This window comes from Drosophila suzukii, chromosome X, assembly GCF_043229965.1.
Source record: "Drosophila suzukii chromosome X, CBGP_Dsuzu_IsoJpt1.0, whole genome shotgun sequence".
Classification (NCBI taxonomy): domain Eukaryota; kingdom Metazoa; phylum Arthropoda; class Insecta; order Diptera; family Drosophilidae; genus Drosophila; species Drosophila suzukii.
In genome coordinates this window covers 13,780,628-13,805,163 of record NC_092084.1, presented here as the reverse complement: position 1 = coordinate 13,805,163, position 24,536 = coordinate 13,780,628, and the positions used below count along the sequence as shown (strand labels likewise).

The 24,536-nt window shown below is 48.0% G+C and overlaps 11 protein-coding genes across 12 annotated transcripts in view; 5 read left to right on the top strand and 6 right to left on the bottom strand.

Annotated features, from left to right (window-relative positions):
• cyr (cypher) overlaps window positions 1-24,536 on the bottom strand; it is a 49,611-nt gene that overhangs the window by 18,046 nt on the left and 7,029 nt on the right. The window lies entirely within an intron of this gene.
• Window positions 172-3,447, top strand: LOC108019134 (endothelial zinc finger protein induced by tumor necrosis factor alpha). Its single transcript, XM_017086876.4, has 2 exons — window positions 172-1,267; window positions 1,773-3,447. The coding sequence occupies exons 1-2, from the start codon at window positions 953-955 to the stop codon at window positions 2,529-2,531; spliced, it is 1,074 nt and encodes a 357-aa protein (XP_016942365.2). The 5' UTR covers window positions 172-952; the 3' UTR covers window positions 2,532-3,447.
• Smox (Smad on X) lies at window positions 3,191-8,374 on the bottom strand. Of its 2 annotated transcripts, none has more exons than XM_036819964.3 (2): window positions 7,706-8,374; window positions 3,191-6,849 (listed from the first exon to the last, which is right to left on the bottom strand). In XM_036819964.3, exon 2 carries the CDS (start codon window positions 6,624-6,626, stop codon window positions 5,169-5,171), a length of 1,458 nt encoding a protein of 485 aa, XP_036675859.2. In that variant the 5' UTR covers window positions 6,627-6,849; window positions 7,706-8,374; the 3' UTR covers window positions 3,191-5,168. The 2 variants fall into 2 exon arrangements, with proteins under 2 accessions (XP_036675859.2, XP_016942364.2); XM_017086875.4 differs by lacking the exon at window positions 7,706-8,374 and adding an exon at window positions 7,447-7,581.
• Window positions 8,866-10,052, bottom strand: LOC108018979 (uncharacterized). Its single transcript, XM_017086584.4, has one exon. It carries the CDS (start codon window positions 9,940-9,942, stop codon window positions 9,001-9,003), a length of 942 nt encoding a protein of 313 aa, XP_016942073.2. The 5' UTR covers window positions 9,943-10,052; the 3' UTR covers window positions 8,866-9,000.
• On the bottom strand, window positions 10,332-12,028 carry alpha-PheRS (phenylalanine--tRNA ligase alpha subunit). The gene has a single exon (XM_017086521.3). The coding sequence runs from the start codon at window positions 11,921-11,923 to the stop codon at window positions 10,427-10,429; it is 1,497 nt and encodes a 498-aa protein (XP_016942010.2). The 5' UTR covers window positions 11,924-12,028; the 3' UTR covers window positions 10,332-10,426.
• Window positions 12,409-14,667, top strand: LOC108018919 (zinc finger protein 771). The gene has a single exon (XM_017086511.4). It carries the CDS (start codon window positions 12,516-12,518, stop codon window positions 13,953-13,955), a length of 1,440 nt encoding a protein of 479 aa, XP_016942000.2. The 5' UTR covers window positions 12,409-12,515; the 3' UTR covers window positions 13,956-14,667.
• LOC108018920 (zinc finger protein 239) lies at window positions 14,677-15,343 on the top strand. The gene has a single exon (XM_017086512.4). It carries the CDS (start codon window positions 14,819-14,821, stop codon window positions 15,299-15,301), a length of 483 nt encoding a protein of 160 aa, XP_016942001.2. The 5' UTR covers window positions 14,677-14,818; the 3' UTR covers window positions 15,302-15,343.
• On the top strand, window positions 15,484-17,443 carry LOC108018972 (zinc finger protein 695). The gene is made up of 2 exons (XM_017086574.4): window positions 15,484-16,153; window positions 16,267-17,443. Exons 1-2 carry the CDS (start codon window positions 15,581-15,583, stop codon window positions 17,017-17,019), a joined length of 1,326 nt encoding a protein of 441 aa, XP_016942063.2. The 5' UTR covers window positions 15,484-15,580; the 3' UTR covers window positions 17,020-17,443.
• Gbeta5 (guanine nucleotide-binding protein subunit beta-5) lies at window positions 17,479-18,985 on the bottom strand. The gene has a single exon (XM_017086525.4). It carries the CDS (start codon window positions 18,829-18,831, stop codon window positions 17,755-17,757), a length of 1,077 nt encoding a protein of 358 aa, XP_016942014.1. The 5' UTR covers window positions 18,832-18,985; the 3' UTR covers window positions 17,479-17,754.
• On the top strand, window positions 19,464-21,069 carry LOC108019167 (zinc finger protein 723). Its single transcript, XM_017086925.4, has one exon. It carries the CDS (start codon window positions 19,570-19,572, stop codon window positions 20,953-20,955), a length of 1,386 nt encoding a protein of 461 aa, XP_016942414.2. The 5' UTR covers window positions 19,464-19,569; the 3' UTR covers window positions 20,956-21,069.
• On the bottom strand, window positions 21,247-23,987 carry Traf6 (TNF-receptor-associated factor 6). Its single transcript, XM_017086924.4, has one exon. The coding sequence runs from the start codon at window positions 23,859-23,861 to the stop codon at window positions 22,428-22,430; it is 1,434 nt and encodes a 477-aa protein (XP_016942413.2). The 5' UTR covers window positions 23,862-23,987; the 3' UTR covers window positions 21,247-22,427.

Here is a 24,536-nt window from a genome sequence, read left to right as displayed (position 1 = left end):
GAAATCGGTACATAGACGTGGGGTAAGTGTCCCTGTTCGGGCGCCATTAAAAAAAAGGGTGATGCATATCCAAAGGCTAACTAAATTAAAATAAAAACTATTCCTTGCAAGAAATCATTCTTGATTTGTCTAGAAAAAAAATGACTTTAATATTCCTCTGAAAAAATAAATGACTACGTCCATATCGTACTTTGTCTCCCTCTAAACTATGACTATACCAGGTATACCTTTTACTGAAGACCGTTATTAACTCATTGCGCAGCTTTGCAACTCTTTGATTACTTTTCAATATTTCCAAGGGTGGCAAAAAAGGGGGCAATAATAAAAAAAATAGTAGGTAATAATAATAAATCAATGATATGATATAAATTATAAATATATTGCCAACAAACTTAAACGACCCCTCCTAAGCATAGTTTACCATACTGCCCATGCCAAACTGTCCACCAAATTGACGATCTTAAATGTTTGATTTGCTTTTAATTTCATTTCGAACTTTGAATCCATGGGAACTGGGCGGTGGTAGATGATCTCTGGACGGGGAACACCTTCGATCTACGTTTTCTGCTACCCATAGCTACCACTTCTCTACTGAACAGCAAACGATTAGGACTGTTGCACAGAGTCTTATCAGGGCAACCCGATAAAGTTGAGCCATAGACAAAATTGTCGGTTATACGTGTTTGAACTTATACATATATGTAGAGTAGTCGATGTCATATTGGCTCAAAGTTCAGACCGCCAGCGTTTAAAGTGCAGACCAGCGGGCTAATCATTCATTTATAGGGAGACTTTATGGACGACACTACGATAAAATAAAAATACAAGCGACACCCGCTTGTTTGGCTTGATTCCATGGCCAATAACTACAGCCTGTAATAATATACTACATAATTAAACACGGCGCAATCTTATCGACGCTTGCCCGGAATCCGTGGGCTCTACTTTTTGTATGTGCGGTGCCAGCGGAAGTCTTGGACGGCAGTTGGCGAATCATCAGCAACCCGGACGGAAGCGAACTACCAACATGCGATCTGAAGATCTCACATTCATCACGGATGCCGAACTGGGCAGATTTTCACTGGAAAATCAGAGTAACTATGGCGTATGCCTCGAGGATCTGCAATTGTTTGCCCAACTGGAGGACCTCTCCGGAGAAAATGGGTCCGTGGAGATGGAGCTGCTCAGTCCGGGTTTGGAATTCGATCTTCTGGAACTGGCCAAGCCTATTCAGTTAAATTCTCAAGGGATCTGTGAGCAAAAGCAGGTATATTATGGAGATAACTTTTAAGGTTTAAGTTCAGTGGGGAGATTTTTATGAGATTTGAGTTAACTTTTCAAGAACTTAATATTTCATTAAAAAATATAAGAAAATATTTTAAGTATAATTGAGTTTGGTTTGGTAAATAATATCATATTAAAGGGTATAAAAATAAATTGTTTTTGAAATTGTTATTTTCCTAAGGCAATGATTTCTTTTGAGATTCGTGTAAGGTTTTTTAAAACTTAGTTAAGAAATTCTTTTTTAAATGGTATGGTTTTAAAAATAATACTATATGTATATGAGGATACACAAATAAATTGTTTTCGAAACAAATTATAAATTTTACTTTTGTGGGTTTGGCCTTTTTTTTAAAGCTTCGTTAAGAAAACCTTTTATAAAAATTGGGTATGGTTTTTAATACCATATTTAAAGTTATACCAAAAAAATTGTTTTCGAAACAAACATATAAAACATATTAGTAACATGGTTATATATTACTTCGACCTAGGCTTTCCAGCAGCGAAACACCACAGAAGCACCACAAAAGATAGAAGACATATGTAAGCCCAAGCGAAGACCACCGACTAGGCGTCGCCTGGGAGCTGGAAAAGATCACATTTGCGACGTCTGCGGCAGACGCTTCTCGGAGGCCTACAATCTGCGCATCCACAAGATGACCCACACGGACGAGAAGCCGCACGTGTGCGAGGAGTGCGGCAAGGCATTCAGGCAACTGAACAAACTTCGCATCCATGCTGTGACCCACACGGCGGAGCGACCGTATAAGTGTGATATATGCGACAAGGGATTTCGGTACGCCAACTACCTGGCTGTGCATCGAAGATTGCATACCGGAGAGAAACCGTATCCGTGTTTGGTCAAGGACTGTCCCCTCTTCTTTCACTCCATCCACGCCCGTCGCATTCACACCAAGCTAAGGCATTCCACGCAAACCGATCCGGATCCCGATCATCCGTTGGAGGAGCATGAACAGCAAGATACATCTGCACTTAGCTTCACCTGCCCGATTTGCAGCCGCGTTCTAACGGATCAATGCTACCTGAGCATCCACCTGAAGAGGCACTACAACCAGCGGGACTTCGCCTGTCCGCAGCCGCAGTGCGGCAAGCGATTCTTTAGCGCCTCGGAGCTGAAGCACCACCAGATTGCCCACTCCCAGCTGCGTCCCTTCGCCTGTCCCATTTGTCCGGCGCGATTCCTGCGCAAATCCAATCACAAACAGCACCTCAAGGTGCACGAACGTTGACGGAGAAATCAAGAGGTGGTTGTAAACGATGCAGATAAACTTTTGCTTCATCGTATAATTTAAGAACATTTTTATGCTAGGAAGAGGCTTGCCTTAAGAGGAGATAAAGGAAGTTTAAGTTCAAAGAACTATGCTCAAATGATTCAATATAAATTAAGGAATTTTACCTACTAAACTATAAAGTACTATAATTTAGTTACGGAAAGATCCTATTAAGAACTGCAAGCCTCTCCCCTTTCAACTCATACTCAATCCACAAAACCTGAGACCCGACCCAAGCCAAAGCTCCTCCAAGGTGGGCTTGGGCTGCGCTTTCCATTCAATATAAGTGTTTATTTATATATACGAATTCTGTTTGTCTTTATCTGCATGCTTGCATATTAGATATATGTATATATTTGTATTTATACTTTATAAAGTTACGGGTACGGGGTTGCTGGTTCTGTGGTTGTGTTCACGATCCTGGCGATCGGGGTCCGAAGACTGTTGACTGTTGCTGCATTGTTCGCCTTCTTTGCTTTGTTTCGTTAGGCATAACTTAAAGATTACATTACATTATTAGCGGGTTTAGCCGGAAATACAAAAAAACAATTGATTAATTCAAAACCAGGGTGTAGGATGGTTCAAAACCGTAACTAGAGCCAATTAACAAAACAAAATCTCGTTCGCGATCGTTTATTCGATTGATTGCCAATCAGGATCAAGTGTTTGCACACAAAAACTACGTGAGAAACTTAAAAGCAACAAAGTGGGAAAAACAATAGACAAAACTTAAATTAAAGTCACGCCGTAGACAGAGGGCAAGAGCGCTAGCCAACACTGGCTGCCGCGCACTGTGCCATGTTCAACACTGGCCGGGCGGTACAGTTATTTTTGGTTGTAACAGCGAAGCGAAGGACAAAAAAAATTAAAAGAATCCGCAAAATGTTGAAGTAGAAACAAATTGAACTCGAACATAAACTGGTTGAGGCTCTTAAAAATGTTAAGATAAGCTAGCGAATTTCGTTACATATATAGACTTAAGATCTAGACCCAAGAAAAACGCGCACTTGCCAAGCAAAATCCGGCCAACACCGGCAAACCATATTGCATATTGGTTGAGCTACCGGTTCGAATTCAGAGGGGTGATAAAGAAATAAGAATCTCTCGTTTTGGTACACAATAAATGCATCTCTGAACAAAATGTGACCTCAAATGGGCCTGACTTGATTTGCGGCATTCAAATTTTGTTGGGCAAGTGCTTTACATATAGGATATATGATCGCATTTTACGGATATTACGACTAACAAGAGCTGACTGCGTTTTAAGAGTTTTGACGAATTTTTAACACACACGTACTAAGCGAAAATCGAAACGTTTAACAACCATCATCAAACGGATATATTAATAATCCCATACTCGATCAAGTGGAGGTCCTGCGTGAATAATTTCAATTATTTGGTCTTATGTACATTTGCAATGTATGGTAGAGTGTGTGTGTGTGTTTTGTCTGTGTGTGTAAGCTTCAAGCTTGATAAATCCCAGTTCCTGTTTTGCTCATCCTTTTTCTGTTCCAAATCACCGATATAATTGTTTTGCTTCTTTCTCAAAGAATTTTGACTCTCTCGCTTCTAGCGCTACCAACTCTACGCACACAGATTCGGGGTATCTTTCGGTTTTTGTGTGTATTCCTGGTCGGTTCCATTTCGGTTATTTCCTCTTTTTTTTGTGTGTAAAATTTTTAAAAAAATTGTTGCTTCTTATCGAAAACTGTAACTCTCCACTGTTTCCACCTACACAATATATAGTCCTAAACTTGTAACGCCAAATACATGTTTCTCTCTCATATATGCTTGTAAAGATATATATCCCACATGTAAGTGTGTGCTCTTTGTATATAGATATATCTCTATCTGTATCTGGTTTTGCATCTACCATTTGTTTTCAATTACTCAAGTATGTACTCGTATATAATTTGCCTGAACTTATTTCATATGTGCTCTCAGAATTTTTCTTGGTTTTCTCTGTGAAACCAATTCCGATTCTCATTTTGCATTCCCATGGAGGTTCTGACCGGCAACACTGATGAAGCGGGCTAATTGATTTACATTTAACAGCAAGGTATAGTATGCATTTTAGGGTTTCTACAAGCCTTTTAGGGAATTTCTTGATAACATACATAGTTTAAGGATAGTACAGCATATGCCATATATGCCCGGCTTTTGTTCGATTGTTTTTTGGCAATTCAATTTAACTTTTTTCTAAAGCTAGTGATCAAAAATGTGCAACCTAATACCCCTGCAGGCGTATTACAATTTTCACTGCCTATGTGCTTAGGGATTTTAATTAAAAATCGAACGAAAGGTTCTCGATCGTATACCAATTTCATCTAGAACTTGCGGATGTAAATATATCTTAATTCTAATCAAAATTTCTTTTGATTAGTATCGAAAAACGATATTTAAGAATATTTACTAACGCAAATTCTTGAGGATGGTACACCTTCTTCTTAATCAGTTCATCAGTGTTACTTGTCAGCGCCGTACTGGGCTTTCTAGGTTTCTTGTTTCAGCTCCAAATGGGCCTTAAACTCCGGCGCTTTTTTGAGCGGGCAACTTGGGGAGGGGAAAATTGAAAACCGGAACCGGCCGATGCGCTTACGACATGGAGCTGCACGGCAGCCGCGGCGAGCCCATCTGCGTGAGCACACGATCCAGCCACTGAAGCGGCCCGTTCAGATGCAGTTCGATCCAGCAGGGCGTCGAGGTGACCGTCTGGCGTCGGTATTCGGCACCCCAGCCCTTGACGAACGACATGCGGATGGTGCACATGCGCGTCAACTGGTAGACGGCCTCGAATCCCTGCGACACGGACTGCGACAGCAGGGCGGCGAACTCCTGGTTATTGAAGATCTTCAGATTGCAGCCGGGCGGTATCTTACAGACGGTGGCCGGATGCCAGCCGTATCGCTGGTTGCAATTCGGGCTCTGTACAAAGATGGACGAGTCGCTCAGGCATTCGGCGAACACCTCGCCGCCAATATAGTACAGCCGCACGCCCTTGCCAATGTGACGGCGCGTCTGCTCGACGACCTCGTTGCGATTCACATTGGACAGCAGGCCGAGGCAGAAGCGCTCCGAATTGGAAGGATCGGTGAAGCCGTCCACCGTGATCGAGGGCTGCGAGGCGTGAAAGGTTTCGCCGACGCGCGTGTTCAGCTCGTAATAGGAGATGGAACACCAGAAGGCCGGCTCGTGGTACATCACGGGGGCTGCATCGGCGGGGGGCGTTAGACGCGACATGTTCATGTTGTCGTTGGGATCGATGGGGTCACCATCCTCGCTCATATAGCCGGGCGGCGGGGTGCCGGTGTTGGGAATGCTGCTGCCCACACTGAGCACACTCGACTGCGAGTCCATGTTTTGGCCAAAGGACAGCTGCTGCTGTTGCTGCTGATACGCGGAGGCGGCGGACGAGGATGACGACGAGGAGGAGGAGGGACCACCGCCACCGGTGGCGGTCGCTAGCGTTGAACTGGTGGACGATGATACGGAAACGGGCCCGGCACCGCCCAATTCCATATACTGCGGCGGACTCAACGAGGCGCTGCGAATTATCGCCGCATTGTAATCGGTATTGTTGGGTATCTGGTGCGTATGGTTATCCAGCGGATAGTCGACAATGGAGTCGGGCGGCGTGGGCAGCGATTTGGGCACCAGGATGGACAGCTCAATCTTCTTGTAGTGATACGGATTGATGCAGATCTCCTCCTTGCGCAGATGGAAGGCGTACTCGCAGTGATCGAGGGGCTTCAGTTCATTCTGGGATTGGAGATCTGGCCAGCGCCAGAGGCGACAATAGATGACGTGCGGCAGACCCTTGCGCAGATGCTCGCCGGCGGGAGCTGGCTTGCTGCGCGGCACCGTCACGCACCTCGTCTGGCAGTTCTGTGTCGAGATGGCACGCTCAAGCTCCTCCAGCTGCGAGTTCTTCTTGATCTTCTTCACCAGATTCTTGACGGCCTTCTCCGACCACTTGCCCTCGACGCTGTTGTCCTCGTTGCCCTTTTTGAGTGCTAACAAACGCTTGACCACCTGCGGGGTGAATGGCAACATCTCAGGGTCTCAGGGGGAGTTTTCCTGGGACTTCCGGGTTTGCTCCTCCTCCTCCTCCGTCTGCTGCTCCTGATCCTGCTTCTGCCTCTCCACTGGTGGACGCACTTGCTCCTTCTTTGCTTTGCTTTCGGTTTTTTGTGTTTTTTGTTTGTTGATCACCTAGTCTCGAATACTGGAACGGTGCTCCTGCTTCCCGCCGCTACTTGCCTTGTGTGTTTTTGATCTGGAATAGTGGAATAAGTTTAGTTGTGCGTGCTTTAGTAATTAAAACCTGATAATTGGGCTTGCATGTGTGTGGATGTTTGTGTTTGTGTGCGGAGCGGCTGGATCTGATAAAAGCCCGACCCTGATGACGATGTTTGTGATAATTGCCTGGGCCTGTGTGCGTGTGTTTATATGGGTAATCTATTAAATTTTACTTTAGATTCCGATTTCCTCAAGAATCGAATTCAATTCAGATTTCCTTTCACAATTGGAATCGCAAATCGCGAATCGCAAGTAGCAAATAGCAAATAGCAAACAGCAAATAGCAAATAGCAAATCACAAATGCAATCGTCTGTCTGCGTGGGTTGTTATTGTTGTTTGTGTCACTATTGTTGTTATTATTGTTATTGTCCCCAACAAGGTCAAATGTCTGCGCTTGCAGACGCTTTCGTCTCTTCTACTTTTCTTTTTTTTTTTCTTGTTAGTTGCGTTGCGTTGAGTTACAGCAGCCCAGAGAAACAGAAACAGACCCCAGAACGAGAATATATATACACACGCCTAATCTGTGGGCAGTTTGGAATTTTCCATCTTATCGAAGGCGGGGCAATAAATTACCGAAAATAACAAAATCCACGAGCGCCGCACGCAGGAGGGGTTAGATCGGATTGAATTGGATTGGGTTGGCAAAAAAAAAAATAAATAATAAAATGTGCATGAAAAGCGAAAATTGCACACAGCCGACTCGGTTTGGAATGTATCTCTGTATCTGTATCTGTATCTGTATCTGTGTATCTGTATCCATGTGTGTCCGTATCCGTATCCACCATGCACACTCATATATACATATATATATATATATATATATATATATTACCTGTAACGGTACCGGCAACTCAAGCTCCTCTGTTGTCCTGCTCTTGCTCCTGCGTCAGGCTCCTTAGACGAATGGCGCCCTCTCACTCGCACGCACACTGCTTCCAGATCCAGATGCACGGGCACGGGAACGGTAACGGTAACCAAACGGCACCGGAACCGGGCGCACACATCCAGACAACGGGATGGGGGGTGGTGGTCTGGAAAGGGGGCGTGTGGTGGCCACCGCTTTTTCAAAGTTCTGTGTGTATGTATATATATCTTGTGTGCGCGCCAGAAAGTGACAGCTATACGCACACGCACACCAAGGCACAGTCTCCGGACACCGACAGGAAAGATACTCGCACACCGACACACCACACACACACGCACACACGGGGGGCGCACAACAAGAACAGAGAACTTCTTTTTATTATTATTCCAACGCCTCCTCGTCGTTTGTTTTTCGTTTTTTCTTGCTATAATTTTGTAGTTTCCTCTCCTTCGAATTGCGTTCTAGCAGGGCTAATTTATTATCTTGCGTTTCGTTATTGGTATTTTTAGCGCCGGCAATCGCACATCCAAGTGAAATTGAAAAGATAACAAACGAAGTAAAAACTCGAAGTTCACGGAACACAGAATAAAAAAGCAATTTTCCTTCCGTTTCGGCAACGAACAAAACGTAAGCCAGCAAAACGTAAGTGCCAGCAAAACGTAAGCGCCAGCAAAACGTAACCGCTAGCAAAACGTAAGCCACCGTAAGTGTCAGTAGAAAAGGGATGCAAGATACGCATAACGTTATAACTAACGTTATTACTTTGCCTAGAGGTGGTGAAAAATCGATTTTCAACATCGACACCTGGGCTTTTAGTGAGACCGTTTGTCGATATATTTCGGAATGGTGGAATTTGGAACATGGGCGCGGTTTTTGTTTTTTAATTTTCTCGCTATTTTGAAACATTTATTTAAAAATAACATGCAGTTGCAGAAACATTTAGAGTTAAAGCGATGAACAGGTCTGTAGGAATTTCAAAAGCGTATTTTGAAATATCTAAGGTATCGAACTGAAACCTTTTCAAAATCACTTCTTAATATATTTTTATTTTCAGATTTTAGAAAAATAATGCGTATATTTTTGTTATACCACTATATCTTAAAAACAAGCAATAAAAATCATAAACGTAATCGAAGTTAATAATATTTTAATTTCTTTTAAAACGGTGAACTAAAATAATAAGTGTGTTATTACACCAGTTTCAGGGGTTTTGATTTTACTTTTCGGTAATTGTCAACTAAAAGATGCGACGGATGTTAAAGTCAAGTGCGCGAGACGCGCCAGGACTTCTGCAGCGCCTGCTTGACCAGCTCATCCGGCGAGGGAGTATCGAAACGGAATCTCTTGACCTGGCTGCCGTAGTCCTCCCGCTGGCACATCCTCAGATGCTGCCGCTCCAGCCGGGTGACGGCGTACTCCAGTCGGGGCCTCCTCGGTTCCGGATAGCCCACCACAGCGTCTAGCATTTGGCCAATGGGTCCCGGCTGTTCCCGGTAGTTGGTATTCGCGGGCGCCTGGTTGGCCAGCTCGTCCTCGGCCGCCTCCTCATCCTCGACATTGAGGGACCGCCGGCGTGTGGCCAGCAGACCTCCGGTGGGCGTGCTCTTCCTACCGCGATCGCAGGCAATGAAGGGTATGTCAAAGTTCTCCCGGCTGGTCAGCTGGCGCGCCTTGCTGGCCGACTCCTTGGGCGGTGCATCCTTGCTGGCAGCTATCACCGTGGACGAGAGGTCAATGAGTGGTGCTGGCGTGGACGTAATCGTGGCCCCAGCCGTGGCCCCATCGCCTCCATCGTCCCGTATACGTAGACGATCCACACCGTGCTCCAGCCGGGCTAGGAGCGGTATGTTCAGGGGCTTTCCGGGCGTCGTCGTCGTCGCCGCCAATTGGGGAATCACAAATCCCGTTCCCGTCGTCGTTTGGTTCTCGCTCTCTGATCGCTGGCGTCGCCTCAGCTTGATCTCGTTCAGGAGCAACTGGTTGTGGGCGTCCGCCGCCAGACGGGATTCCCGCTGGGCAGCCGCATCCGCAGTGGCCGCCTGCAGTTGCAACTGCGGAATTTTCAGCTGCGGAATAACAAATCTGGGCGTCGTTTGTGGGGGCGTGCCACTTGTACCGCCCAATGTGGGCGAATCGCTGGCGCCCTGGAGGCCGAACTTGGCCTGGATCGCCTGGTGGAGGGTCTGCGTCGGATTGGTAGCCATTTTTGAGGCCAAAACTCCAGCGCTTGATGACGAATTTTCGTTTTTTTTGTTTGGATTGTTCGTTTGTTATTGTTTTCTTCGCGCGCTTGCATGTGTGTGTGTGTGACGTTGTGGCAGGGTTGTCAAGTAGCTTCCATATTTTATCTTGAATTTTTTATAATCGGTTTACAAACATTTTTTCACTTTATAAGCAAGCTTTTATTAAAAATTTGATTTTTATAAAGTTCTAGGCAAGCACAGCTAATTTAAAGACAAATCATTTTGGATTAAACATTTGGTGTTACTCGACAGCCCTGGACAACAGCTGAAGCAGCCCGCCAAAATTTAAAAATGTCAATGTGTTTTATAATATAATTTGTAAATTAGTTTCCTTAAATATTCAAATGCAATTTCTGTGGTGGAAACTTTATTTATAAATATTTTTGGAACATTCGTTTGTTTAAAAAAATGCAATTTGATCGCGGGTCCTAGGGTTTTCAAGGCATTAAGCATGATCCAGCCGGCAGATTGGGCCCTCCTCCACCATCTTCAGATCCACCTTGGGTCCCACAAGATCCCTGATGTTGTTGATGCCGTACTTGATCATGGTGGGCCGCTCCAGCGACAGACCCCAGGCAATTACGTTCACATTCTCCGGCACACCCATGGGCAGCAGCATCTCCGGCCGGAAGACGCCAGAGTTGCCCACCTCGATCCACTTGCCCAGGCCGGGGTGATAGCAGAAGATCTCCATGCTGGGCTCCGTGTAGGGATTGTAGGCAGGCTTGAATTCCAGCTGCGTGATGCCCAGCTTCCTGAAGAACTCGTACAGCGTGCCAATGAGATCGCCCAGCGTGAGGCCAACATCTGCAATTACACCCTCCACCTGATGGAACTCCGCCAGATGGGTGGCGTCCAGCGTTTCGTTGCGGAACACCTTGTCGATGCTGAAGTACTTGGCCGGCTTGAAGCCGCCCTCCTGGTTGGCCAGCTTGTACAGCATCCTGGCACTCACGGCCGTCGTGTGGGTTCGCAGCAGATTCTTCTGCGCCTCCTCCAGCTTCCAGTCGTAGCCGTAACCCTTGGATCCATAGCCACCCTGCGAGTGCACCTTCTTCACCCGCTCCAGATAGTCCTGCGGGAACTTGTGGCTCTTGGCCGGATTATTCACAAAGAAGGTGTCGTGGGCATCGCGAGCCGGATGCTGTTGCGGCTGATAGAGTGCATCGAAGTTCCAGAACGACGACTCCACATAGTTGTTGGTGGGCATCTCAGAGAAGCCCATCTCAAGGAATATTTGCCGGAACTCGGTGCGCACTTTGAGCAGAGGATGCAGATGACCACGCGTTGGTGGCGCACCCAAGGCATCAAAATTGTAGGCCTTGAACTTGAGCTGATCCCACAGACCGCTGGCAAGCATTTCCACCGTGAGATCCGTTTCCAGCTTGGTGAGCGTGGTGGCGAACTCGGGGCCGCGGGCCAGGACAAAGCTCTTGGTGGTCGTTTCCTGGAGGAGCTTGCGTTTCTTGAAGTCGGCCACCTCCTTGGCGGGCAGCTGGTCTCCCTTTCCCTCGGCCACCTGCTGCAGTTGGTTCCTCACCACGTCCGTGATTGTGTCCACCTTGCGGCGCACAAGGGGCGGACTGACACTCTTGTCCACCAGAATCCAGCCGTGGGACATGGCCTTGCTGAATCCCACCTTGGCATTTGGACCGCCGGCTGCCATCAGAGCCGCCTGGGCGATTCCCTCCGGGGGAACGGCGGCGTAGACCAAGGCCTCGTGACTGCCATGCTCCACGACGGCGCGACCCTCGTCCGTGAGGCCCAGACTCTTGTGGGTTGCCGTTTCCGCGGTGACCAGTTCGCCATGCGCCTGGATGCTCTTCAAGGCGCCCACTATCTTCTGGTGATCCTCGGCAAACTGCGCCGCCAGGTCCAGGGTGTCCACCTTGTCGGCGGTCTCCAGCTGCTGGAGAATGCGCTCTGTGAGATCGGGATGCATGGCTGGCGGTTCAATGGGTTTAATTCACGGGTAAATTCAATTCTCCGGAGGAATGCGAAATCGGAATCTCGTGTTGCCACAACGCAACCTATCGGGGTTTATCGGACATCGATATCGACAGTGCGAGCAGGAAGCCAGTGTTGGCAACCGCTTAAAGGTGGCTAATCAGATAAGCTTAAAATAGCTAATTTACAATTATAAGTATTCGGGAAAAAAGGAGACTTTATATCTCAGTAGGAATTTGTAAAATATAATGGTTAATATTTTCTGTTAAGCTGATAAAATATTTTTACCAATTAAGCAGTAAATAATAAATAAACAAAAGTCGTAACTACTTTGTGGAAACTATAGATAAAATAAATATTCAAAGTGGATCATTAAAAAATAACATTTGAAACAAAATTAGAGAAAATGTTAGCTTAAAAAACGAGCTAGTTTTAGCGTAAAAAAATCCCGCTAACAGCACAGTGGCACCTACAACAAGATCAGCTGTTCAACACTGCAAGCTCGCGTTCTTATTGGACGAAAATATTCGAATAAAGGACGCGAATCCTGGCGAGCAACGGCCAGGTGGGAGCAAAGAGCCGCTACCATGCTCAAGTCGCTCAAGCCGGACACGTACGCCGGAATGGCGAACGCCAAGTGCGGCGAGATCTACTTCCAGAGCCTGCACAGCTTTCGCATCGACTGTGCGTTCTGTGAGATGAAGAGCTTTGTCTTCGGGGACTTCCTGCTCCACGTCCAGAATGTCCACTTTGAGAACGGGCTGCTGAAGACGGAGGCGGCGCTGGACGCTGGAGGAGCAGACCTCAAGCAGGAGCGGGATCGGGATAGGGAGCACACCTCGCCGGTGCCCATTGTGGCGCAGGTGAATCCCTTTGCCTGGTACGAGATTGGCGGCGACCACGACGAGGACAGCGACGACGAAGATGGACGGGGCTCTCTGGGGCAGGAGCAGGACGAGGAGGAGGAGGAGCGGCCGACCAGGCAGACCATTATCAAGTGGCAAGTGGACCATCATCATACTGCACCAGCAGCCAGCGAATCTCTGCGTCAAGTGAGAGCTCTCAAGGTGGACTACAAGGAGGAGGACTCCGAGCAGGAGGAGTGCGCCATCAAACTGGATCCGGACAGCGAAAGCAGGCAGTCGGCGAAGACGCCCCACTTCTGTCCGCACTGCACGAAGGTCTACCAGAGTCGCAAAGTTCTAGAGCGCCACATAGTGCGTCAGCACAAGGATGTTGCCTCTCCGGAGGCGGACAGCGAGGATGCCGACTACGAGCCTCCCAAGGAGGTGCCCGCCAAGTCTTCCTCCACCGCCCAGGAGCACAAATGCGAGCATTGCGGCAAGATCTACCATGGGAAATACAGCCTGAGGCAGCATTTAAAGCGGGACCATGACAATGGCGAGGAGGGAGGAGGAGGCTCCGCCACCTTCACCTGCCTGGAGTGCGAGGCCCAATTGCCGCGACTCCGCCTGCTGGACGAGCACATGGTGCAGGCCCACGGCGGAGCAGCCTGCGAGGTCTGCGGTCGGCGCTACAAAACCCGTCACGAGCTGAAGCGCCACCAGCTGAAGCACACCAGCGAACGGAACGTGCCCTGCCCGCATCCTGGCTGCGGCAAGCGCTTCTTCACCGTCCGCCACATGCGCAACCACGGCAAGGTGCACACGGAGCAAAAGAACTTCGTGTGCGAGAGCTGCGGCTACAGCTGCCGGAACAAGGAGACGCTGCGCGTCCACATCAGGAGCCACACGGGCGAGCGGCCATTCGGCTGCCAGGTGTGCGACAAGCGATTCCCCTCCCACTCCGGCCTGCGGGAGCATATGGCCATGCATTCCACAGAGCGGCCGCATGTGTGCAGCGTGTGCGGGGCGACCTTCTCGCGGCAGAAGGGCCTCTATCATCACAAGTTCCTCCACGCGGACACCAAGCAGTTCGTCTGCAAGCTCTGCGGGAATGCCTATGCCCAGGCGGCGGGACTCGCTGGACATATGCGCAAGCATCGGAACGACGAGCTCAACGGTTAGGATCGTGGAGATCCTAAGGACAAATGTAGGCTACAATTTTGTATCTTCCAATCGTGACGTTTTAGGTTTAGGAACTCAGGCATAGGCTATAGTAGACATCTATATTTTTAATGGTTCATTTTGTTGTATTGTTTCGGTTTTCATTCCATGGATTTTCATCGAATTTATTTGTAAATAACTGGTACACTTCCTCTAGAGTTAGACAAACTATGGCTGTTTTCTCGTCCGCATGTTAAACCAAAAATAAGCTTTGAAACAGTTTAAAACCTACTTTAAGTTTAACATGCTAAAAGATAAAACGGCCCTGAAAGTTGTAAAATGCATTCAAACAAGTTGAAATTTAGAAATAGCGAATTTGATTGGCGTATTGTAAATATTAAGATGGCATTGAAAGCTACGAATCCTAAACATTGGTTAAATTTAGTATAACTAAAAGGATTTTTGTTGAAAACTAAACTTTGTTAAAGTTAAAAATATACAAGTACATATATTTTAAGCCCATTTAAAGTGTACATATAACGAAATGCTTCCGACAACCAAGTCAATTTCGAAAAAGTCCTGTGAAACTAAAACCGGAAGGAAACCCTGTAATCTCTAATCCCGGCCAGCGGATAATATTCGAATTTGGAAATCCCCCAAAAGGAAATGGGCGATTTTCGCGGTTAACCTTTTTGTATTGATAAATATAACAGAATCTGATTCACAAAAGAGACCCCCGTTCTTAAATTAGCCAAACAATTCGGTTGTTTTGACAGCAATTAATCGGCCCAACTGCTGAAGCGGCCAAATGCCAAGTGGTAAGGTGTAAATCGGTGCGTCTAACAATAGTGCCGGCGTTTAGATTTGGCACACGCGAGGCGACCATGTCGGCGGAACGTCCAACTCCAAGTTCGGATGGCGATGGCGGGCGAGGGCCACAGCGACTGATGTGCGAGTTCTGCGGCTATCGGACGGGTATCCATTGGAATCTGAAGGTCCATCGGCGGCGTCACACCGGCGAGAAGCCCTTCAGCTGTCACACCTGCCAGGCGAGCTTCCCGGCCAGCTATCAGTTGAAAACCCACCTGGAGCGGCACTTGGACACCGCCCAACGTCGCCAGAGGTACATTTGCACCGATTGCAATGTGGGTTTCTCCAGCTCGCGGGCTCTCTATCATCATAGGCCGCTCCATGAGGATGGGAAGCGCTTCAAGTGCTCGCAGTGCGACAAGTCATTTGCCCAGGCGGCGGGCTATGCCCAGCACAAGCGGATGCACCGCCAAAGGAATCAGCGGGCCACTCGGAAACTCAAGAGCATCGAGGATCTGAAGGATCCGCAGTTTATTAAATATCAGCATCAGAATTGACTCCCTGCGAAAGTTTATCTCGTATTAAATTCGAAAAAGTAACTCTCATTTGGCCTTTTCGATTTTGATTCAAAAAGCGGTTAGTTTTAAATTTTAACCTTCAGTTAAATGCTTTAACCCTTGGTTTGAGGCTGTTTTACACATTATCCATGAACGCGATGGTCTGGCAACTCTCCCTGCACCGGCATTGGTCTGGCAACGCCGGCTGTGTTTGATTTTGTTCAATATAATATTGCATTTTGCATTTTTGGGATGAATTAAAAGCAGCCGGCGCGCAGAATGCTGAGACACTGCCTCGCCAACGTGGACTATGTGCGCTTGCACGCCCAGCAGCAGTTGCGTCCGAAATGCGGCGAGATCTTCTACGAACAGGAGGCGAATAGCTTCCAACTAATTTGCCTGCTCTGCGAGATGAAGCACTTTGGGTTCGAGGACTTCGCCCGCCACATCCGGAATGTTCACTTTGACAAGCAGGGCAGGCCCCTGACCCAAACGGTCACCAGATTGGGAGCGTCCAGACCAGGAGCGGAACAGGAGCTCCAGACGACAGTTGCAGCAACTTTGCTGGCAGATAGCCTCAAGGAGGAGTTCCTGTCCACCGATGATGCCCTGGACGCTGAGGAGACGGAACAGGAAGTGGACCACGAAGAGACCAATCCACTGCGCATCATGTCGCTTAAAGGTAAACAGTCTGAGGAGGAGGAGACCATGGATACGATGTGGCAGCGTGATCGTGGCAGTTCCTCCGATTCCTCCGACAATGAGGGCTACGATCTGGAGAAGATGAGGGGTGAGGAAGATCCTAGGGATAACCAACTGGATGAGGAGGAGGACCAGCAGTCTGTTTTTAAGGTAGCCCCCAAAAAAGAAAGGCATATATGTAGAAGTAAAATATATATTTCTATATAGTTAACAAGTACTATTTGGCCTTCAATCTCTAATATGTGACCACTTTCGCCTTTCAGAAACAGCGCCAGCCTAAGGACTACAACTGCACACACTGCGATCGCAAGTACACCACCCAGAAATACCTGAACACGCACCTGAAGATGAGCCACCCGCATCCGCAGGCGTTTAAATGCGACGACTGCGAAGCCACCTTCGATGTGGACCGGGCGTTGGCCCAGCATCGTCGCAAGGAGCACACGGAGTTCGCCTGCCAGCTGTGCGACAAGATTTTCAAGAGCTCGCGCTCCCTGCTACGCCATGTACAGGGTCACTCCGGCGCCCGAACATTCAAGTGCGAGCACGAGAACTGCGGCAAGTCGTTTGTCAACCAGCACAACCTCACCTCGCATCGGCGTGTCCACAGTGAGGAGCGCAACTACGTGTGCGAGCTGTGCGGTTATAGATCCCGCTACCGGGAGGCGTTGATCGTCCACCGGCGCACGCATACGGGTGAGAAACCCTTCCAGTGCCAGACCTGCGCCCGCCGCTTTGCCTCCAAGTCGCTGCTCAACGAACACCAGGCCATGCACTCCACCGAAAAGCCCTACAAGTGTGACAAATGTGATTCGGCCTTCTCCCGCCCGAAGGCGCTGTACCACCACAAGCACCTGCATTTGGGAATCAAGAAGTTCAAGTGCAAGGTCTGTGGAAATGCCTATGCCCAAGCGGCAGGCCTATCCGCTCACATGCGGGCACACAAGCTCCAGGCGACGACCAATGCCGCGGAGGGCGTGGAGGCGGGACCCAACGATATGCTGTTCACCTACTGACCTGATTGAGGGGATCCCCTGCCTCTCAAAATCACCTTCTGTATCCCCTCTACTTTCATCACGTATTACGTCCACTGTTCTAGGCTCGAAATATTAAAACGTATATTGAAACTTGATTTAGTTTAAGTCACTATCGTACCAATTTTTGACATATGTATCTGCCATAGTTTTAAACAAGCCAACACTTAAAAATTGTAATTAAAAGTTATTACTAGCTGTCCCTTAAACAATTTAAAAAAGGAAAGCTTTCCGTTTATGTTTAAAAAGTATTAGTTTCTACATATCAATAGAGACAAAATGTATATACTGTTAAAACTGTTCAATATTAAGCTAGTTTTAAGCATAGTATGCTTCCGCGTATATTACAACTTAAGGAAATCATTTCGCACAAAGCCAGGTACAATAAAATTCCTGACAAATGTTATCCAAATGGAGTTTATCTTTCCAAACAAACACAAGTTTTTCTATCGCTCAACATTTATTTCGAACAGGAACTTATAGCTAGTTGCATAATGGTTACACGTCGAGATACATAGATATATATATACTTGGGTTCATTATAATACAGCAGTTGGTAGTCCCGATATGACCCATACCAAATCCGTTAATTAAATATTTTAGAAATGCACAACAAAAACAAAATAGAGACTAGATGGAACAGAGGGGAAAACAAAGCGAGGCAGCATCTGTCCTGGACAGATGCCCCCTAACAATGGGCTTTTAGTTGAACACGGCTTAGGCCCACACCCGGATGGTGTAATCCCAACTGCCGGTGGATAGAGCGGTGCCATCGGGCGAGACCTGGACGCAGGACACCTTGTTCTCATGCCCGTAGAGCAGGCACACCCTCTCCGATTTAAGGGTGTCCCACAAGTTGACGGTGTAGTCGTTGTAGCCAGCAAAAAGCAGCCTTCCGCTGACCGAAAAGTCCACTGAGTTGACCCCAAAGATGATGCTTTCCTTGGCGAACACGGCCACCTCGCGATCCGCTCGCATATCGTACAGCCGGCAGCTGCTGTCGTCGGATCCCGTGGCTATGGCATCTCCGCAAGGATGGAACTTGACGCTATTCACATCCGATTGGTGGCCCTCGAAGGACTGCACCACATGACCCGAACGCATGTCCCAGATGAAGGCCATGCGATCGCAACTGCCCGAAACGAAGGTGTTGCCCGTTTCGTTGGGGGCCAGATCGATGGCCATCACATCACCGGAATGGCCGTGGAAACTTTGGAGCAGCTGGCCCGACTCTACGTCCCACAGGGCGCATGTGGAATCGCCACTGCCCGTGAGTATTTGCTGATCGGAGTTCGGGTAGATGCAGCACGACATGTAGCTAGTGTGGGTGCCCACCGTGCGCTTCTTGGCGGCCATCTCCTCATCCGAGGTAATCGGATACACGGTGACCTTGTTGTCCAACCCACCGCAGGCCACGAAATTTCCCGACGGAGCATAGGCACAGGCCATGATCCAGGTGGTGGGCATGGTGACGGCGTGCTCCTTGTTCGTGGTGAACGCATCCCAGATGATCAGCCGGCCGTCCTGCGACGAGGAGATGATGTGACGCTTGTCGGGACTCCAGTCGGTGCACAGGACCTTCGCCTGATGGCCCTTGAGCACCTTGCGCGGCTTGATGTTCACATAGGCGATCTGCTCCAGCCTCTCGGCAATGTTCGACAGATTGACGTCGTTCAGCTTCTGGCGCTCCTCCTCCAGTTTGGTCTTCAAATTCTCCGCCTCCCGCACCAAACTGGCCATCTTCTCGCTGGCATTTGCATTCGCATTGCTAGCTGGCACAGCCGCCTCCGACATGGTTGCTCCGGATCTGGATCTCTCTCGGGCGTTTCTCTGGGGGATTCCGTGTCCTGTTTACCAACTTCCCCGACTGGACAGCGAAAAATCAATGGATAGGATGGAAGAAAAAAAGTGTATACTCGAATACAAAAATCCGAATACACAACGGTGTCCGATAGGCGCGGTCGGTTATCGATAGCTTTTTACCGTTGTCAGATCGTAAATTGTACCGTTATTTGTGCTTAATTTTTAACTTTTGTTCTATTGGGGAATTTAGGAAATCCATGCATTTTACAATTTTTTGTAGCTTTAAATCTTAATTATAAGAAAGCCTGGAAATTCTTTATATTATAAAAATCGATATTTCGATAAAAACAAGAGAAATAACGGTCCAAATTTGGAACGACAAAAATGTATGGTTCGAAATCAATAATATTAAAGTCAATCAATATATTTTGGAAAAAGGTTATAATTCTGATTTTCTATCCATAAAAAGCCGTGTTTCGAGCAAAACCAAATATGAACCTTTATAGGACATGTTTCATGGACTTTAATTTTAACATTAAGTCAAGCTTTGATATTACGATTTCAAAATTGGCGCCGCTTTTTTAGGAAGCTCGATACCGCCGGCAGTTAGCCAACACTGGCCACCAGCTGATAACAAGCCCACTCCCAAGAATTTACAAAAAAAAAAGCGACGCCAATCCGATGGTAGGAACACTTTAACGCCGGAGCCAGCTATCCGCATCCGCCAAGATGATCAAGCTTCTGCCACGGGCGGATGTGCCCGGTGGGTACCACAATGTCCGGTGTGGCGAGGTGCTCTTCAGTGCACCCGCCTCCTGGGGCGTCTGCTGCGGGCTGTGCGGCCAGCGCTTGGCTATGGACAGCTTTCCGGAACACTTCCGGACGAAGCACCTCACCGGGCACTGTGCCACCCAGGAATCCGCCGTCAGGCCCCAGAGCGATCCCATTGCCCAGGACGCAAGCGAATCGCAGATAAGCGAGGAGATTGCCGACGACCATGTGGATGGACCAAGCATGGACACCGAGGCGGAGAAGGAGGAGGAAGAGGAGGAGAGTGCTTCGCGCCAACACCTCCAGCGGGCGGCGGCGATGAAGAAAACACTATACGAGACCCAGGAGGATTTGCTGGACATGGATCCTGAATGGATGGGCGACAACGATGATGCCAACGAGGAGGACCAAGAGGACAGCGATTCGGATGACGATGAGTCCACTCAGCCCAGCGACGACACAAAGGACATGCTCTTCCAGTGCGATCAGTGCGACCGGGCGTACTCAAGCAGGCGCAGTCTGACGACCCATCGCCGCTTGAAGCACAGCGATGCCTCCGCAAACGGTCCCAGGAAGCGGAATGGCCCTCCGCAGGAGTACAAATGCGAGGAGGAGGGCTGCAACCAAACGTTTCGCACGGAACGCGATCTGCGCGGCCATCGCTGGAAGCACACCGGCATCGTTTGCGACATCTGCGGAAAACCCTTCACTCAGTCAGGCAACATGATGACCCACCGCCTGCGGCACACTGGCATCAAGCCGCACAAGTGTCCGGACTGCGATGCCACCTTTTACACCCCGAAGGAGCTGTCCTCGCACAGCATCTGTCATACGGGTCGCATGCCCTGCATTTGCGAGATCTGCGGGCGGCCTTGCCGGGATCGGGGCGTGCTAACGGCCCACATGCGTCGCCACACGGGCGAAAGGCCGGCCAAATGCGGCGTTTGCGGCAAGGCCTTCTATAGCTTCCATGACCTCAATGTCCATGCTGTTTCGCACACCAATTTGCGACCCTTCGCTTGCGACATTTGCGGTTCGACGTTCCAAAGGAAGAAGGCGCTGCGGGTGCACAAACTGCTCCACTCGGAGAAGCGCAAGTACGAATGCAAGCTGTGCGGCAAGACGTTCGCCCAATCCGGCGGCCTAAACGCTCACATGCGTAGCCACGATCCGGGGAGAGTTAAGACAGCTGTAAAGCCTCTGCCGCAGGCAGTCACCATCGAGGTGATCGAGGGCAAGACACCGCCGAACACCACCATCACCATGGCCATCGACCTCGATGTGGAGGAGCAGCTGGTTGAGCAGACCGAAAGCGCCCCCGCCACTTGGCGCCTGGCTCACTGAGCAGATGGTTAGGATTAGGTTTAGATTTAGTTAAGCAACAAGCACCAAAATGCGCCATAACGAATACCAGAAAAGTTTTAATTTTCAAGAAAATCAATAAAATGTTAAGATAAAGATCTAGAGAAGTTTGGGCAGCCTTACGGCTTAGGAAAGATTTAATCCAGCACGTCTGTTCAACACGGATGCGGATTATATGATGGTCCTGCATTCAAATGGCATGGTTAAGGGAATCATTGATCCCCTGGGACATGCTGATTTCATCCACTGGAGTACAATATATAAAACAATTGATTGGCGGTACAAAAATGTCCTTTATTGGGATTCCCTAACCGGAGAAGGGTCCATTCCGTCAGCGGTCAGAACCCAGACCGAATTGGGTTTAATCTATGCCAGGGTGTGCGTTCTACCCGAGGTCCCTAGCACTAAACATAGTACGTATTGTTATGGTCTAAGGTAAATATTGGGGTAAAATAATAAGTACATACAGCCTTTGTTTTTTCCAAATCAAATTGGATTTCATAAACGGAGGCTAAAATATATTTTCTGGCTCCTTCGTTGTTTGAAAAGGTACATATTTTAAATTCTAAGCGCTGGTTGGCTCACTCATTAGTTTTTCCAAACGATAAACTGAAGATTTTAAACCTAGCATAATTCTAAATTGAATATTAAGTAACCTAGATAAAAAAAATTGTCGGTATTTGTACCTAATGGACGTACTCAGTTACTAAAAGTTAAATTCAATCAAATTGATGAGAATGTTTTGAAAACTGAAGATTAATTAAGTGTGTAAGTGCATTGATAAGGGATCACGGGGAAATCCAAGTTCAATACAGATTTCTAATTATAGATCTAATTTCCCCAGCCCTTTTACGTGATCTGCAATTACATTTGCTTGCTTAGACAAAAATTAAAAACTAGTAATATAAATGAGAATAAGGAATAGTTCTAGGATAGATAATATCGATTAGTAATTGGAATATCATCGAAATTGCTTTATGTGATGCCTGCTAGACGGTGACTATTAGCGGTCGCTTGTATACTATATATAGATCTATATAAAATATATACGTGTGAGCTATTGGTTATTGCATATTGTACGTTGGCGTACGTGTTCACGAAAGTGGATCGAGTATGTCCACACAAATCGCAGGGTCGCCTGGTTATCTGTAGTTCTAAGTTATTTTGCCTGGTGATAGTAGGTCAAGCCTTAACTAGCACTCCCTTCAAGCGGGTTTATCTGGGACTATCTTTCTAAATTACCACATTCACTGCAGTAAACGTTAGATATCAAAAAGATAAACAGAATCATTCTGTCTAACATGGGAATAGCTAAATATGTTAATTTTTCTGACTAATTGTTGACTTTCGTTCCTACTTGCACAGATTACCTTATTGCCCTACGATTCGATCCACCTTGGGCGTGAACGTAACGTAATCGGAAGACTTAAGTTTCCGGTTTCCTTCGTTCCATCTCAGACAATGTTGATCTCGATCTTGATGAGCAGCCGGTCATCGGCGCAGAATCCCAGCTGAATGATGTTCGATATGTTGGCGTACTCGAGAAAGCCAAATCCCCGCGTGCTGATCGCCTCGCGCGGCTGATGGAAGGCCAGTATCTCCGGCTTGGTCATGATGGTGTCGTGCTGCGACAGCGTCACATCCGCCGGATGGACCATGCACAACTTGATACGTCCCTTGAAAGGCCAGTCCAAATGGTAGTCGTTCTCCGACTGCATCAGGTGCACATGCAAGCTTAGCACATGCGGCTTCCTCGGCTGGATGTTTAGCCGGGCACAGAACTTGTAGCCATGCGGCGAGGTGTAGCACTGGTGTGAGTACTCCAGATTGTTGGCATTGGCCCGCAGGCGGGCCACCAAGGCTCCAAAGTGCTCAATGCGCCACACAATGGTTCCGTTGCTATAGCGTGGATCCACGGGCGCCTGTTGGCGTGCCAGACGTAGCTGCATCTGTAGATTCTCCAGTCGCGTTTCCTGCTCACGTGTCCTCTGCTCTAGGACCACAATTCTCTGGTACATTGTTTGCACAATTTGCTCATCCACACCATTGGCATATTGCGGCGGAGGTGGCAGTTGCTGCTGCTGTCCATGTCCATTCTCTACGGCGCTGCCACTAGTGCTCGGCTTGTGCGGCTGCCAGGTGGCGATGGCTGTCTGCTGGAAGGCCTGCAGCATAAGCTGCATGTGATGAGGCATGTCGGCCTTGAGGTGCTCCTCCAACTGATTCGTCTCCGGCCGGCCCACAAAATCGCACTTGATCTTGGCAAACGGGCACTTCTCCTCCTGCGGCTCCTGCTGCCTTCTGTAGGGACAACTGGGCAGGTGGCGGTGCAGTTCGATGGGCGAGGCCACCACCGAACAGCCCAGCGAGGAGTTGGGGCAATCGCGCTTCAGTTGCTCAATTTCACGGCGTGTATAGTTGTCCGGGAAGATGTCGTGCTCGGCGGACAGGCGCTTGTTGTCCATGGGACAGCACTGGTTGTTCTTCTGCATCCAGGCAGTGAGGCAGCTGCGGCAGAATCTATGGCCGCACGAGGTCAGCACCGGTTCATTTAGCCAATCAATGCAGATGGCGCACTCGTAGCGCGAGTCCAGCAGCTCCTCCTCCTGGTCCCCGGATGTGTCCGAACCGGGAGCATAGTGGTGGTTCCGGTTGAGGGCCAGACTCTTGGGTGGAGTGGGTGCTCCACTTACTCCTCCACTCGCTGCCCCCACTGTGGGCGTGGCACTGCTGCTGGCCGCAACCCGGGCATTCGACGTGGATGTGGTCGTCGTCTCATTGCTGTTGTGCTCCTTCTCCTCCGGGTGCTGCAAACTGTGGGAATGTGCGTGCGTGTGTGGATGCTGATGCACCCTAGCTGACTTGTGCTCCGCCTGGACTCGCTGCATCTTTGCTGCTCCTCTGGCCACCGGCTGGCTATCGTTTTTAATTAACTAATTTAATTTTATAGGTAATTTTCAACCATGACTCCTCGAAACAGCTGTGTATCCGTCGGCGATTGTGCAACACTGGCGGGGCGTGAAAAAACGCAAACACACATGTTCACACTGCGCGGGCGCCACTTTCGATAGGCAGAAAGCTAATTAAGTTTTTTTTTGAAGAATTTTAAAATGCACACATATTCGTAAAATTTTAGACTAGGGACTTTTTTTAAATTTTTTCAACTTTTTTAGGCCTTAATAAACGATTGATTGCTCTTCCAAAATGTTTGTCAATAAGTTTCTTAAATACATTTAATAAAAGTATATTCGTTTTTTTAAAGAAAACAAATAACCAATTAGTTAAGCCAATATTTTGGAGGGAACCTGTTGTCCATTGCTATTATTAAGTAAATGTATAGTTTTTAAGGAAAGACCTACTATCCATATGATGTATCAAAAGTATCTAAAGCTCAAAACAATGTAAACACTTGACATTGGAAATATTATTCATCTTCTACGGCTTAGTGCTTGTATATTTTAATCTCAAGCTAGCTTTATATAAATAAAGAAATTAATAAAGTAAAACCTATCGACTTTTTGCATCCGACCGCGAAATGCGGCCCAGTGTGAACGTGTCAGTTT